Source organism: Chrysoperla carnea, chromosome 1 (genome assembly GCF_905475395.1).
Source record: "Chrysoperla carnea chromosome 1, inChrCarn1.1, whole genome shotgun sequence".
NCBI classification, from domain to species: domain Eukaryota; kingdom Metazoa; phylum Arthropoda; class Insecta; order Neuroptera; family Chrysopidae; genus Chrysoperla; species Chrysoperla carnea.
Window position 1 is genome coordinate 87,201,376 of NC_058337.1, and position 17,939 is coordinate 87,219,314.

The following is a 17,939-nucleotide window of genomic DNA, read 5'->3' on the forward strand; positions in this document are numbered from 1 at the left end:
TTGTGGTCACTTGATTTATAGCAAACGAAAGTTTTTGACAAAAAAAATAATTTTTTGATCGACTAGTTGACATTCACCAGAATTCTAGAATTATTATTTGCGTTAGATATTTAATGCATCAGATGAGAGAAATGGTTACTGCGGACATATTGTGTAAGCTACATTTCGCATTTCAAAATATTTTTAAGTCAGAAAAGAAACAAAATTTATTATTTTTTGTAAGCACTTGCAGACTCATGATGATAGTTACAACGTTGATTATTTAGGCGGGGCGACGACAAAGTGAGCGATCATTTTTCAACCTTTGCGAAATTTGTTGGAGGCGCGATAAGTCGTTTTAATTTTTTTTTTTTTTTTTGTAATGGTACAGTAAATCTGGCATTTTGACTGGAAAAAATTACAATGGTGACTCTGAGGTTATAGATCGTTAGGGGGGCATGTAAATAACTTTAAAAAAAATTAAGAGAATTTTTCGTTCCGCTGTTTTTGAGAAAATCCAAAAAAATGGGAAAAAAAATTTGGAATGCGTTTTTCAAATGGTGGCGTTAAAGTATCAAAAAAAGGGTTTTCCACGGTTTTCATTAAGAAAAAATGATTTTTTTGTAAAAGTGTAAATGAAAAAGTTGTTTGACTCAAAATTAGCTTCAACTTTTATTTAAACAATTTTTTTGTAAAACTTACCGTTTTTGAAATACAGCTTGCTAAAAAATCTGAAAGTTAAGTTTTTTAAAATTTTGAAAAGGAGTACTTGATTTCCTTTTTATTTTCTTGGTTTATTTTAAACATACATTGTTTTACTATAGCTCGGAAACGGTAAGTTTTTCATAAAAATTGCTTAAATAAAAGTTGAAGCTAATTTTGAGTCAAACAACTTTCTCATTTACACTTTTACAAAAACATCATTTTTTCTTAATGAAAATCGTGAAAAACCCTTTTTTTGATACTTTAACGCCACCTACTTTTTGTAATTTAACTCGTATGACGTTGCTCCAATGACATAAAATGTAGCTGACAATGTCTTCTATATTTTTTATTTGAAAAACTTTTCCCTTAAACCAATAGATTCCGAGAAAAACGCATTCCAAATTTTTTTTCCCATTTTTTTGGATTTTCTCAAAAACAGCGGAACGAAAAATTCTCTTAATTTTTTTTAAAGTTATTTACATGCCCCCCTAACGATCTATAACCTCAGAGTCACCATTGTAATTTTTTCCAGGTCCGGCCTTTTTTTCGTCTATATATATTTCGCTGGAACTAGAAGGTTATATCATGGATAAAAATTAACGCAGTCAAATAATGAATTCTTTGAAAAATTGCAATTGGATAACTGAAAAATATTTTATCGGTCAAAACAGTAGATAAACAAAATTAAAAATTACAATTCTATAAGTCATGTGATCACTTTCAGGTTGGTGTTCATATGTTTTCCTTGAAAAATGATACAATCTCAATGTGTGGTTTCCATTTTTCAAGTAAGATTTGTGAATTTCAGCCAGTAGACAAATTAATTCGTCATATTTTGAATGGGGGAAGGGATACTTCTCGTATACTCAATTTTATAGCAAGGTGAATTAACTAATTTTTTTAATGAGTCTCGTTTGATTCAACAAACTTAATATAAAAGAGGTATAGCGAGCACGGAAAATTTTTTCACCATAATATTTTGTTGAGTTAACAAACACAAAAAGTATTTCAGAAATTTTTATGATTGGTTTCGTAGTCTTACTACCAATAAATAATTATTTAAAATATTAAATAAAATTATTCATATTTTTCGATATGTACAATTAATATTCATTTCATTTTTATAATGTAGATTTTAAGTTATTTTCTTAAAATTATTATATTCATTAAACACATTTATATTTATTTTGATTTATTTAATCAGCATCTACACTTACCCCTCCATAAATATTGATATTTTTATCTTTTTTTTTTTAAGATTAATTTATAGATGATGCATTGTGTATTTGATAGGCGTTGATTAAATAATTGAAAACGTTATATTCTAAGCAAATCATCTTTTTCTGTAAATATTTCAAATTTGTTACTCATAAGTGATATATATTTATTTTAAGTTATAAGTTAAAAGGATTCTTGATGCTTCAAATTTCTGTATATTTTTCAAATTGAAACAAACAAAATTAAACAAAAACAAGAAATATATAAGAAATTTAATTATTCTCTGATTCTGTAGTAAACCAGTTGTGATTGTATACTAATAATTTTTTTTATATTAAATTAGTTGTAAACGATATTTTTGATTTTATTCTTTTTTACCAGTTATAATGATATCTAAGCATTTCAAAAATCAAACCATATTAAATGATTATGTAATGGTTTTTTTACGTCATATAAGTAAAGAAAGATAGTCATTCTTAGAGAGCACGCCTAGCTGGTATTCCCATTTAATACATACTATATAATTTGAGCCTAATTTGCGCCCTCATGGCTAAACAGTGATGTTTACGAAACATTGTTTCCAACAAAAGTTGTTCATTTTTTTATTACGAACAGTTTTTACTTTTTAACTTTTATTCTGTCTCTAACGGTTTACAAGATGGCATCTACGGACTCCAGACCCAATTGACCTATGTTGCTCATTTACGAACCAACGTCACTTTTTACATCCTGAACACGTGATAAAAATTTCAGCTTGATATCTCTTTTCGTTTTCAAGTTATCGTGTTGTCAGACGGATGGATGGACATTCAAACGAACAACCGAAAATGAATTTTCCTATACCAAAATTTTTCTCGTAGCATCAATATTTTTAAGCGTTACAAACTTTTGACTAAACTTAGTATACCTTGATATATTTCATATATACATGGTATAAAAACTTATTTTTTGATAATACAGGTAAATTTTATCCGATCTGAATGGATTTTTACTTGAAATCCACTAATTTTGGGTAAAATTTTGTATTAATGATGTTAGTCTTCCGTTACCATTCACCATTGTACACAGTATGTACGTGGGCCAGAATTCCAAAAAAATTTTTATCCGCTTTAAAAATGTGCGCATAAATACTACACCTTTAGAAATTCTTGTGTAATTATGCTTATCGGAAAAATGGTTTTTGTTATTGAATTGTGTTATGAAAATGACACACTTTTAAGGAAAGGAAGTGAATGAAGTAAAAACAAATAAAAATTTAACTACACCAATTTCTATGTTTACTAAACTAATTATCAAATTATACAAATATACTACATCGATATTTAAATATATAGGGAGTTATTCCAATCATTCTGCAAAATTACTAAAATGCTAAATTGTTAAGAGTATCGTGATCACAAAAAAAATAAATAAAACAGCCAATATCAATGTCGATAAGATATTTTTCTGTTCACGTATTCGAAATTGTTTATTTTCGAATTTGTTTGAAGAGTAAATTGAATTTACTAGTAGCTGTACTTATGTAAAGAAGTTGAATTGTAATTTTTTACATTCTTAAGGTTTAACTGTGACTTTTGCCGGGAACGATATTATAGCAGTTTATTTGATTTGCTATTAAATGATTGCAATTACTCCCTAATATTAACTTTGAATACTATATATTATAAAATAATGAGGTGTCTACTTTCTCGGCTTCGATACTTCGATTAAACTCGTTTTGTTTTTGATAACTCTTTTTACTGAAAATATTTTCAGTAAAAAGAGTTGTTTTCTGCAGCCTGAAAACTATTTATCAAAATGCGGATTAATATCAGGGTTTTATAACATCATTATCTATATTGACACCATAATTTGGATAAAGAATGAATTATCAAAGCCGGGAAGCAATCCACAAGTTAATTAAAAATAAAAAAATAACGAAAAAGTTATGGAAATTTAATTATTGTCTATTGAGATTTTTCAGTTATATTATTTGGATGATAATTATTCGAAATTTTAAAACTTTCTTTAGTATTAATATCCATGTTTGAGGTTTTCTGTACAAAAGTGTTACTCGATATTTGTGATGGACTTTGAAGTATTTCATTGGCTTGTGATTGAATTTCATTCCAAGCAAATTCAATATCCTTTTCAGTCGTTAAACGACTACATACCACATAACGTATTATATAAAAACTTTCATACGTTGCAGGTACCATGTACAATTTTTTACGTTCGACGATTTTATTTAACAATTGTTTTGTGAATTCATCATCACCTTTTAATCGGAAACATACTAAGGCCATTGATGGTTCCGGTATCACTTCAAATCGTTCATCAGAACGTACATAAGAAGCAAATAATTCTGCTAGACGGATATCTTTTCTTATTGAATTCTGTAAACCTTCAACTCCATATAGACGTAATGTGGTCCATAATTTTAAAGCTCGAAAACGTCTACCTAATGGTATTTGCCAATGTCGATAATCGGGTGCCATACTATTTTGGCTATGTTGATTGTGATGATGTTCTAAGTAGATACGATCCACGTTAAATGTATCCACTAAATAATTTGAATTTTTTACCCACATTGCTGAACAGTCAAAGTTAACTAACAACCATTTGTGCAAGTTGAAATTAAAAGAATCGCTTTTATCAATACCCTTCATTAAATGACGATATTCGGGGCAGACTAGAGCAGCACCTGCGTAGGCGGCATCGATATGAAGCCAAATATTATACTTTTGACACACTTCAGCTAATTCTTCAATATTATCAAATGCACAAGTGCCGGTTGTGCCAAACGTTGCTACCAGATAACAAGGAATAAAACCTTTCTTAATATCTTCCTGTACAGCCTGCAATAATGTTTCACCACGTAAAGAACAATTTTTGTCGACTCCAAGTAAACGTACGGGAACAGAACCCAATAATCCAGTTTTTTCTACTGACGAGTTTGATTGATTTGACGCATAAGCTACTAATTTCCCTTTAATTACTGCTTCATCCATAGTTGGATCTGTTTCTTTTATACGACGTACTGTTCGTTGTTTAGCAGCAAGCATTCCAACTAAAGAAGCTTCACTGGCGGAACCCTAAAATTAAAAAAAAAAAAACATTTAAGGCAAATTGAATAAAAAGGTAAGTTGCAGTTTATACTTACTTGTATAATTCCTCCGCCTGGTCCTTCAGAGCTGTTTAAAAATTCTTCAGGTAAGTCTAGCAGTTTACCGAGCCAATTCATCATGGCTACTTCAAGTTCGGTGCAAGCTGGGCTTGTAATCTATAAAAACAAAATTAGTTAATTACATGACAGATGTTTTTCTTTAAATTGCCTTTTTTAACGATTTTACTTATTAATTTAAGGTGCGTAAAATGCTCTAGATAAAAGAACCGTATCTAATGTGTCGTATTTTTGATCAGGACCGAATTATACAGTGATGGGAAAAAGTTTGGTTATCCTAAAACTGTCTTGGACGTTTAACGCGCGTTTCTTGCTCTGTGTATCTTCAAATTGGTGATTACATGTAAGAGATTTTTTTCTTAAAGCATATGATGGCCCACCCATATCTCTACCGCTGGATTTCGTACTTTATTTAATTAGCCTTAAATTATGAAAGATCCTTAGCCCATAGCACGGCTATATTTTCCATTTGGTAAGGTTCATTCAGAGGTGCTTGAAATTAACCACGAAAAGCTGTTTCAAGAGAAAAGGCAAAATTTTTAGGAATGTTAAGAAAGACTTACAAACATATTAGGTACAAAGTTTGGTTATCCAAATTTTGGTTATGTAAATCATGTAGGAACGCTTCCCAAGTCTCTTGACTTGTGTCGAGTAAGTAGGTAAAAATAGGAGGGGTATTTTTTTTTTAAAATTAGGTTTTTATTCCTCTTAAACTGCGATGGTTTGTAACAGTTTTTGACAGTTTAAAAAAGGTTTAAAATTTAAGTTTTTGGCAAAAAAGCGTGTATTTTTCCGAAATTAATTTTTGGTGGCTTTTTATTAGCAAAATCAACATTTTGAAGTACTTTTTCAAAAATAGTGGAATACCCTATTCCATGTTCCAAAATTTAGCTTTTAGCTTATATTTGACAAAATATGCGTCTGGCGTTCTATAATTTTTAAATACCTATTCAAGCTATTTAATCATAGTTCTTCGCAAGCAGTGCCCTTTTTATTTATAGCGTGTATCGCATTTAAGATGAAGATACCCTCATATTTTCGTTATTTATAGGAATATCGATTTGAAATTTTGGACAGTCATACAGGGTGATTGGTCATATTTTTTAAGATACTTAAACGAAATCTGAACTTTAAACTCAGCCTACTACAAATTGACAAATAGGGTCGATTCTTAATATTTTGCCAAGCGTTAGAGATGGTTAGATATATCGAAAAAAATTATTAGAAAATGTTGCTTAGAATATTTTTTTATACCCATATACAGAATTTTATGACAAAATCCAAAAATTCGGATTTTGTCATGAAAATCGGTATATGGGCATAAAAAAATATTATTTTTCTTATAATTATTTTTCGATATATTTGACCATCTCCGATACTAGGCAAAATATTAAGAATCAGCCTTATTTGTCAATTTGTAGTAGGCTGGTTAAAAGTTCAGATTTCGGTTGAGTATCTTAAAAAATGTGACCAATCACCCTGTATGACTGTGCCAAATTTCAAATCGATATTCCTATAAATAACGAAAATATGAGGGTGCCTTCATCTTAAATGCGACACACTGTATATAGAGATTGTATTTTCAGAGGGTAAATAGTTCTACCAAAAGAAACAGCGTAACAATATTTATCACTAACTTTACGAACATACTTGTAGCGACTACGAAAAAAGGGCAGTATTGGAAGGAATGCGTTTTTTTCTAAATATAAGATTTTTAGATATCATTCTATTCGCACCGTGCGCGAGTTTCGTTTCCATGACAACGATACACTACTTTAATAGACCTTTTCATCATGTCATATGCGCAAGTGCAGAGTTAATTTTTTCGTACTGACAGCAATAAGTAGGACTAAGATAGAAGATATTTGTTATGCATTTTATCACATTGGTTATAAATCATTTAGTACGAAACAAATGTGAATCGTGATTTTAAAATGAAAAGCCCTATTATAGAATTGTATGGATGCATATATAATTGTATGGATTTCATTGAAGACTTACATTGAAAATTTAATATTATTGTCTCACAAATTTAAATAAATAATTATGATAATATATATTTGAAAAATAATATTTGTGCAATTTGATTTCTTATTTTCCCATTTTTTAATGCATTAAGTTTAATTAATTAGTGTTTTTCAATAATTTTAATTTGACAGTTTCTATAACATTAACATGTAAAGAATTGCAAATTAGTCATAACAGCCCCCTTTATCACCAAAATTTTTCACTGGAAGCGCTGGCATCGATTTTATTATCCCTACCATGACTACGCACACAACGTACATTATACCAAATGTACTCAAAAAGAGAACATATTATATTTTAGATATCTATTATAGTATCCATGGCGATGTGAAAAATATTTTCAAAATTAAATATTTCTTTGGTTTCTCTTGGCTTTCATGGCAACTGGAACGTAACATAATAATCTATTGCTTTGAAACTGGCATATTTTTGGCGGTGTAAGTTGAAAATTTTTAATCTATCATTGATAATTGTATATCTGTTTTTGGGCCCCGTTCGATGCGCCGCCCTTTTTGATAGAATGAATTTCATTAATTTTGATCCAGTTTTTTTTTAAAGTAACTTAATTTATTGAAATATAATTTTTTAAATATTACTGATAAACAAGGCAGATAAATATATATATATAAACTTTAGACAGATGAATAATTCATATTTCTTTTAATATTAATCAATTTGAAAATTTCTTTTTCCTGGCTTTGGTCCGTGCAAAAACGTCAATTATGTCGTCGTATTTAATTTCTTGGACTAGTTGGGCTTCAATAGACAATAATGCAAGTGCATTAAGTCCATCTTGACCCATGCTTGCGCGTAAATAGGTTTTTACCCTTTTAAGAGTAGAAAAAGATCTTTCGCCTGAACAATTTATAGCCGGAATACTCAAAAAAATACAGAGAGCAATGTCCACATTCGGATAAACTTATCGAAGATTCCGTGAATGCAATACATTGCATATTTTTTGTGCAGAGCGTACATCTTCCATATTTGCCAAGGAATCTTTGAATTGACAATGTAAATGAATGCATTCATTGCCTAACGTCTCTTCCAAATCATCAGGATACTTACTGATTAGTTTATTGGCAAGATTTTTTAATTCATTCGTGTCTATTTCAGATTAATTTTCAAAAAAATTTATATTATTATAAACAAAAAATGTTCTGGCACTTTTAAATGAAAATTATAACGATATTCAATACCCCTGAATAAAAGAAAATATTGAGAAAAAGTATTAGATTGATTAGAAAACCAACACTTGAATAAATAATTTCAAAATGCTTCATACACGTGAGATTAATCTCACTAAAGGAACAGAAAGTAAAGAACATTACTCGATAAAGACAGATTGAGAAGTAGATTAATGAATTGGATTATAATATTTTCAATCGAAAATTTTTTATAAAAACTATTCTGAACCAATTTTTATAATTGATTGTCTATACTTTTTTGTGACTCTAAAATTTTGGCATTTCTTAAATTTTGCCGCCCTTCAAATTCTGCCGCCCTAGGCCCGGGTCTCACGGGCCTAGGCCTAAATCCATCACTGGTTTTTGGTGTAATTATTAAATTTGTAAATTTTTATATAACCTCAACAAAGTTATAATTCAAATTACACAAAAAACATTTAATGTTTATCACAATTATTTTAATGAATGCAATTAACTGTAGTCTAACTATTTAATTTTATCAGTCATTTTATGATCAGAAAATTTATGTTTGTACAATTACTTAGTCACTTAATTTAATTTTAATAATGCATGTCAAAAGTAAAAGTTTTACTACTACCGCATAATAGGCAGAAATAACAAAAAACAAATTACTTCTTCAACATCATCGTCATCATGAAAAGATAATATGTACAAATCAAATATTATAATGAGGGGTAATTAACACAGCGGAAACGGTGTGCTCCCTATTTCACGAACCCTATGGTTACGAACTTTAAGGTCGGCTCGTTCATAATTTTTTATAAACAAATAAAAAAATTGAATTGAAAGATATAATAGTGTAAACGTTCTACCTCCGTAGGTTTGATACAATTAGAATAGGTGAATTCTTTAAAAACTTTGATATATTTTAATGTTTACTACGAAATAACATTGATTATTTCACACAAAATCAATTTACATTCTTGATTTCCAAATATACTTAAAATTAATATATTTATTCCAGAAATATTCTTAGCACTGTGCTGTGTGATGCCACATCGACTGACCATAGGTAACTGCACTGTTATTTCTACAGCACTCTTAACTACACATTTTCATATCTCATATATAGGCAATTTGCATGACGTAAATGTTAAGTGTTTGTCAAATAATCGAAAACTAATATACATGTATAACGTATACGTAATTCAAGTTGCCTATTTATTAATTTTGTAAATCAGCTTTTTACATTAACCGTTTCATTGAATTAACAATTTATTGTTTATTAACAAATAGAAACATATGCACTACTAACTCATACCTTACTAATGATATTTGACACCTAAGAAATACATTGCATGAGGTTTTAGCAAAATGCGAGCGGTTTCTTTCATTTTCTATTGTTTGTAACATCTTTAACTGTACTGAATTATATCTATTCCTTCATTAAAATACTTGAAGTGTATTGGTACCTATTTAAATAAAGTAAAAATTTGGTAAAATTTCATAATTTTTTTCTTTTTTTTTCTGCAAAATGAAGGTAATTATGCTTTCTAATAACTATCATTATTATTTTTATGAGGCTGATATTAATGAAAATTGAAATTATCATATAATTTATTATTGAAATAAAATATATGAGATTTATTAATATTTAAATCCTTTATAATAAATAGTTACACAATTATATAAACGTAATTATTTTGCAAAAGACAATCAGTAGTTCTTGAATATGTCAGCTATAATTACACTTACAGTTAGAATTACTTTCAAAATATTGCTTTCATATAAGAGGACCTGCATACCTTAACAATTGAGACTTGTGTTGATTTTTGAGTATGACACTCTTTTAATGTCAATTACGATAAATAATTTATGATTTTACTTTTCTATTTAGTTTTTACCATAGACATCAAGAATGGAGTGAGCGTTCCCTACCCAGCTGTAAAGTTCTTTATTTGTATGCTACAGACCTCATTTATGTTTTTACCTCATTGATCTTTGAATAACCAATTCATACATAGTATATAGCTAGATTTAATCTAGCTAGATTCAAAGGTCAACAACAAAATTTTGTCTCCTTCTAACCCCGCCCCTCACGTTTATTCTTTATTATTATCAGTTGAATATGGTAAGAAATTATGACCAATATAACTAATACGTCGCTTTACTAGCTCAGTTGGTTAAGGCGTAACCAATTCCGTCCGCCGGTATGCATACCGGTATGCATAGGGTAGCGGGTTCGATTCCTGCCGTCGCAACAAAATTAATTTAATTAATAGTTGTGATGAGCTGGTGTAGTGCATGATATATGCATGAAGGAGGTGCACTCAGCCTCTGAAATTGAGGAGCTGATAAATGAAATTATCAGCGGAAAGGTGGTAAAACACATATATGGTATCACAATGGGCTCTATAGCCTAAGTGTGTCCTTCGTGGACAGCCAATATAACCTAACATAAGTATCATACCTCATAGGTAAATTTTCGCAGTAAAAACTTAAAAACTTTAATTTACGAACGGAATACTCCGTCCAAAATTTGTTGTCTTTTTCGTTTTGTACGTACTTTGAAACGCAAAACCCCAAATTTTAAGGGTGGTTACAATTACTTTCTTGGCTCGATTGCAAAAGCTTCTTATCTACTATTTTTAGAGACGAGAAAAAAATAAAACTTAAGATAATTACACTACGGGCTTTCTGGAAAAATCGTAATTAACACACCATGGCAACTTTAAAAATAAATTCTATTTTTAAATACTTAAAAAATATAACCTTGGTAACTTACCCAATTAAAGCCAATAACAGCTAAACCAGCACTCAATAATTCACCAACAATACTTGCATATGATTGTCCTGCTGGGAAATATGCTGAAAATTGTGGTGACTGCCAGTGTACAATCTAAAATAGAAGATAACATCGTTCATTAATTGAAAAAATTTCAAAATTCTTTTAAGCAATATAACTTACACCTGGCAATATTATATTTTCCATGTCTTTTAAAATATCCTGCCATTTATCTGGTTTTTGCGGAGTTTCAGTTGGAAGTACTTTGTGCAAATAGCCTGGCTCGACAGATGTTAAAACAGGTCTGAAATTAATAATTTATAATTGAATATACAAAATTCTTGTGTGTACTTAAAAAATAATTTTATTTCGTTAAATTTTCCGAAAGGTGGAAAGGAAGTATCTTTCTACCCATGAATGAAAACTATAATTTTTCAGTATTTAGAAGGGAAGTGAGGAGGAAAACCTATATTATTCGGCAGATATTTACTGCGCCATAGATTTTCAAAACTTCATTGAGTGTTTGGTTGATTAAGCAGGCGGGGGACCCAGTTTGTCCCTCTACAGCTATTCTATAGCTATAATAAATCTCTACAAGAACTTACTGAAACCAAGCGATAAAATTTCGGATTCCATCGAATTATGATAAAAAATATGATAAAACATAGGTAGAACAAAATTTTAATATTTGGTAAATGTTTACACATATGGAACTAACAGTTACCCACCCGCTTCGCTTTGTAACTTTAATTTTAAATACATAGGAGTATTATAACTTTCATTCCCTTAAAGAATGAATATTTATAAAAAAGTGGTACAGTAAAGTTTTGTCTCAAACCATAAGCACATATATCTACATTTCTAACTTCAGAAATGACAAAGTTTTATAGAAACTTTCCTACTCTCATTTTAACTCCTTATTACCCTCAACTCTCATTTTATCTGCTTGGTTAACCAATTAGGCGATGGGTTGCAAAAACCCCTAATTAGTACGCATTTACGTCACATAGGGAACGTTTCTCCAAAATTGCATGCTTCTAGATTCAGTGATTTCAGCTGTGCTTTGATCGATCAGTCAGTTAGCAAGTCAGTTTCTTCTTATACTATATAGCTATAGAAGAAAATATGGCGAATACACGTATATGTGGTATAGCTAGTTTTGGCCAACTTTTTGACTAGTAAAGTATAATGGTAGCGCTTCATTGCATTTTAAAAAATTAAACAGTCGTGTTAAATCGGGCGAAACGAGCGAACCTTCTTCGATCGGTCCAATTTGTTTTAAATGGATGGGTATAGTATTTCAATGTCTATTGGTATTGAAGAATTAACTTTCCAGGAAATATAGGTAAAATAAAAGTATTCATTCATATCAAGATCAATAAATTTTTGTTACAATATAATTAAATAACTGTAGGAAATATAAATTTTGGTTATGGGCCATCGAACACGACAATAATCAGTCTGTATGAGACGTTTTTTTTTGTCATAATTAAAAACGTGTCAATATGCATTGACCTTGAAATTTTTTCCATTTCATATAAATACGCTTTGTTTGCAAAATTTTCCTAATTAATCAATAATGATCATAGCTAATCTTAACGATTTTATTGATTAACCACAATTTAACATTGACATTCACTTAAGTACGTGATCAATTATTGTAAATTAGGTTTTGATTTGATGTTTTGTTTCGGGTTATTGAATAAATGCAGGCGTCATAAAATGAAAAACATTATGTATTACCTAAATTTAATTGATCATTACGCTTACGGTTACATACATCGTACTTAGCGTTAATTATTTGTCAGTCAGGACAAAGTCGTTTATATTTGTTACAGGTAAGGTTGATCTTCAGATAAGAGTTGGTTATTCCTAGGTAAAGTTGACTGTTTCTGGTCTTTTCTGTAAACGTTTATTAAAACCGAAAAATGTTGAAATTGGATCAACATATACTATAGTCAGAGTTAATTATTCTCTCTGTCTTGAAATAGTAAAAGTTGACTTTTTACAAGGAAACGGTCTACCAGCTAATAAAAAACAAATACGAAAGTTAAAACCTTTATTTTAAGTGCACATGGAAAAGTTTAAAAAAAAACTTATAAAAATTACTATATTATAAAAAAAAAAGGGTGAGATTATACGGACACTGTCCTGTGCTTAACTGTCCTGTGCTTAACGTGAGTCTCACGTTAACATAATGATTAGATGGAGTAGATGATTAGCGTGTACAGAATGTTATCTAAGTCTTACTAAGCTTATCTCAGATTACGATCATTATATTGTGAATATACCTATATCTTTTCTACGTTTCAAGATGATTGGATTTTAAACAATTATTGCTTTTTATCGAAGGTAGAGTAGAGGACACACTCGGGTCCCCAATGCTCATTACTATTCAAGTTCTATTAATTCGATCATTGATTTATAATTTTCATAAATAGGCTTCTCAAGTTTCGTAAAATTTGTTTTCTCATCTGATGCATAAAGTAGCTCTGTTTGGTGTCTCTGTGTTTAGTACAAACGATTCAAATAGAGCAGAAGTACATAGATACTTGTTTTCCGTTGAATCGTGCATAGTGCAAAGTTAGAGGAAAAATATTTATAATTAGTTTTTAAAACACGAAATTAAATTAATATAAAATCATGTTAAAAAATTAATCAATTAAACATTTAATGCAGAATAATATCATACAGACACACACTACTGAGCATAAGATTTAAAACGTGCAAATTATTCATAGCTATATTTATTATTAATGCATTTCCTTATTTATGAAAAAAAATTGTGATCATTTCATATTAATTTATTTATTTTCACTGAGACCTCAGTCACTTGAGACGACTAAAAAAATACACTGATTGATCCTATATGTAAAAGTAAGTTTAAGCACCATGGCGTCAGTTTTTGCCCGGTACAGGTGAGAATATGAATATGAATATGTCACACCCCTTACTGTCTCACCCCTGCACCAGTAATTATGTACGGCGTTGCTGGATAAGAATTCGATAAGAAATATATCGATAAACGTCTGTTACGTGATCACATTAATCTTTGAACAAAGCGTTAAGACAATACAATGTAAGAACTGTGTAGTGTCATGTGGTAAAATAATAACATTATAGTATGTCTTGCTAATCTTAAAGAGAATTTTAAGATTTGCTTTCAGCTTTGAGAATAAATATGTCGTTATGGGATGAATGATCTCGTTTACATTGGGTAAAATAGTAATGGGTGAGTAAAGCACAAATTTATATTCCAGAATAATGACAATATGAAAATTTGTTATATCTTACCGTTCTCGTATGTTTTCCAAATAATTTATAATGAACTCAATTGATGCACCAGCAAATTGTCGAAATTCTTCGGAATCCATGTCCTATATAACACACATATACATATTAATAACGAATTGGAACGATGCAAAAATATAAGTATCGCACGGGTAGTTTAGTATGATCAGCTTCACAAGTAGATGCCAAGATAAAAAATTAAACCTTCGATCAACTGGCCAAAGCTAATGAGCCAAGCTTGTTATTAATTCGCCCTTTTAAATAAAATTTCAATTTATGATTTTTCTGTTATGGTATTAAAGGGTAGCGATAATAAAGTTATTTAATTAAAGCAAGCATTCACACTGATTCAAACCCTGATTTTTGTGCTTTTATTTAATATTCTACTTAAGAATCTATAAAAGCTTATACAAGTAATCATTAGACATAGGTAGGTACTACGTAATGTAAACGGAAAATAAATCCGGAAAAAGTAGACCGAAAAAAATTTCTGTAATAGTGTCCCATTTTTGAACGCAAAGGCTAAAAACTTCAGAACTCAACCAATTCATCTATAGTCGACAAATTCAGCCCAACCAACTCGTAATTACAACAATACTCCGGGCCTATAAAATTTTTCGGGTCTATTTATTCTGATTACCAATGTAAACATAAAAAATAGATCCGGCAAAATCCGTCGTTGAGCATGATTAATTTTCGCATGGAAACTTTTTGCAGGATCCCATTTAAAACATGATCCAGGACAAAAAAGTGCAGGTTGTCTGAGGGTAACCCCCTAGGATATTGTTTAAACTAATTTTTTTTAAACAAATAAGTGTTAATGACCGAATCGCTTCGGAAGAATTTTTGCAGGAACCCGTTTAAAACATGCTCCAGAACGTAAAAGTGCAGGTTGCCGGTGGGTTACCCGGTAGGTAATGTATAAAATAATTTTTTTTAACAAATAAGTAATATTGACCGAATTGCTTCGGAAAAAATATCATCATATAATTGGGGTAGGAGACGACCTAGATATTCTTTAGAGAGCTACATCTTCACTTAAGAGTTATAATGTGTTGTGAGGCAGCGGGGAGGGGTATTTTAAACCAAATATTTAATTACAATTGTGTTAACAATACTAATAATATTTTTAATTAATAAAACATTAAACTACTTTACTCAACAATGTCTTTACTTTAGTGGTTAAATTGAATTAAATTGAATGGTGCACATAGCTTCTTAACTATTGGGCTTTGGACAAAAGTAAATAAGGTACTTTCGACTTAATATTATCAAAAGAGTACGCTCTGAAATTATGTTCATCGAGTTACGGGACACCCTGTATAGTGGCCGATTTGAAAATCAAATGTTTGATGCTATCTCCTCCGTTGATGGAGCAAACAAAAATTGTTTCGCTTAAAATAAACTAGAATATTGCGGTAAAACTTGTCACCCGGTACGTCTTATAAATAAGTACATAATATGAATTTTACCTACGTGAAAGTTTTTTATTTGTATAAGTATTTTATTGTATAAAATTTAATATATATATTTAGTGAAAATAATTGCCAAATTATGTATAAGAAATTTATTGTTTACATTTTTAATTAAGATTATTTTTTTATTTTATGACGCTTCTAAAATACCAAATTGGTAATTAAGGCATAGTAAAGAAAATGTTGTAGGTAAGTACAAATTGAATTTAGAACTCTTCACAGACCTTTTTTCATAGATCGGTATTATTTCAGAATCATTGGGATTTTGAAAAAAGAAAAAAAAAACAATTTAAAAACCTTAGTAAATTATTGAAACCAAAAACCCGTTGTGCCCGACTAATTAAGGATGTATGATTATGAGCATGGTAGTTGGGACACAAATTTAAAATATTTGATGGTAAATTGTGTTAAAACTTGACAATATAAGACGAAAAGTAAGAATAAAATTTTTCGATATCTGGACTAATTTTCAAAATATCGAAAATTTTGTTTAATTATTTAGCTTTCGATATTTCGAAAACCAAAGCAGATATCGAAAAATTTCATACTTATTTTTCGTCTATATTCATGAAGTGAAAAAAATTCCTCGTCAAAGTTGAAAATAAAGTACAAATTAATTTCAACGATAAGTCTAAACTTGCCTTGGCAATCGTACTGCCTTAATTATTATTAATCTACAAATTAAATATATGGTTTTTGGAAAACGCTTATTTGTATCTGCAAAATATATATCCGTTATTCAATTTTATACAGAATGAATCAATTAAATGCAACTCAATGAATGGGTTCTTTAGTTCTTTTTAAAATTTTCATTAGCCAAAACTATATACAAATTTGTTTACTGAATACAGTCTTTTCATTTTAGTAACATTATTTCAAAAACTTTTTGCGTCCTCAGTAGCTTAAGTTATCATTTGTAGCATGTTTTTTAATCAAAGGGCAGGCATAGCTATAATAAACTAAGAAATTATTGAAATAATTTTTTTATTATGAACGTACATACATATCAAATTTCTGCTAAATGATTTTTGTTTTTATAATTTCAACCCATCCCTAAAATAATGGTCAGAGTTCTTAAAATGAAAATAGAACATTTTTCGATGTAATAAACTCTTCTTGAGGTAAAAAATTCTATTTTAGTAAACAAATCAAATTGATATAAATGTAAAAAATAAGCAACATAATTTAGACCTATTTTTGAACAAGGTTTAGAAGACATAGAAGATTAAATTCAAAAAAGAGAATAATAATAAAAAATATTTCGAATAATTATTTATTGTCCAAAACAAAATTAGAATTCTACCTCCATTATCTAATACTAAAAATTAAATCAAAATTACTTACCTTAAAAATTAAAATTTCCAAAAATATAACTCGAATTCTGATCTCGCAACAAACTAAAACCGCTTCTTATATCAACTAACAATTTATACTGCGTTATTTAAGCAGTTACAGTAATGAAAGTGAACGTACTTTTTTTTAAGTAATAATAATTATTAGGTTTTATTGTTATAAGATTCAACAACACACAAGATGAAGAAAGTTTTAATTATTTATTTCAAAGAAAAAATAAAGAAAAAAAATCTTAAATCAATTGATTCGGCAAACAAAAATGAAATGAATGCCAAGGGTACTTTCTCAACTCTTTATATTGGATTTTAGTTCTTTTGATGAAGTAAGAATATTGAGTTGTGAGTATGATAATAACTATTTATTGCCACTAAAAAATTGGTTTGAGATTCTTCCAATTATAAAAATTATTATCTACATTACGTAAAATGTCCTCGGTCAATACTTTTAAAAAATATTTCTACGTAGCTAATGATTTTTTCTTTTAATAATTTTTTCATTGTTTAAAATAAAACTTTTATAATAATTTTTCAGTAAATCAATCTTACGTTGAATATTGTGGAAAAAAAATATTATAAAATAAATCAAACCTTGGAATGGTGAAGTTATCCGGAACGCACGCTATATTTCAATACCTACTCCTATCTAATGAGAATTCGATAAGGTGGGTATTGGTTACAGTTAAATCTCTGCGATAATCGAAAAGTATTTACGTTTCAAAAAAATATCATCATATTTGATATCGTAGAATCAAAGTATTAAGAAAATATGCAATGAAAAATCGAGATGTAAATTCAGAA

At 29.2% G+C, this 17,939-nt stretch overlaps 1 protein-coding gene across 2 annotated transcripts; it reads right to left on the reverse strand.

Annotated features, from left to right (window-relative positions):
• Positions 1 to 3,211: 3,211 nt before the first annotated feature.
• On the reverse strand, positions 3,212 to 17,366 carry LOC123305198 (3,4-dihydroxyphenylacetaldehyde synthase 2-like). Of its 2 annotated transcripts, XM_044886843.1 has the most exons (6): positions 17,134 to 17,366; positions 14,318 to 14,400; positions 11,207 to 11,327; positions 11,024 to 11,137; positions 5,045 to 5,164; positions 3,212 to 4,976 (listed from the first exon to the last, which is right to left on the reverse strand). In XM_044886843.1, the coding sequence occupies exons 2-6, from the start codon at positions 14,395 to 14,397 to the stop codon at positions 3,849 to 3,851; spliced, it is 1,563 nt and encodes a 520-aa protein (XP_044742778.1). In that variant the 5' UTR covers positions 14,398 to 14,400; positions 17,134 to 17,366; the 3' UTR covers positions 3,212 to 3,848. The 2 variants fall into 2 exon arrangements, with proteins under 2 accessions (XP_044742778.1, XP_044742779.1); XM_044886844.1 differs by lacking the exons at positions 11,024 to 11,137; positions 11,207 to 11,327; positions 14,318 to 14,400; positions 17,134 to 17,366 and adding an exon at positions 5,629 to 5,689.
• Positions 17,367 to 17,939: the final 573 nt, after the last annotated feature.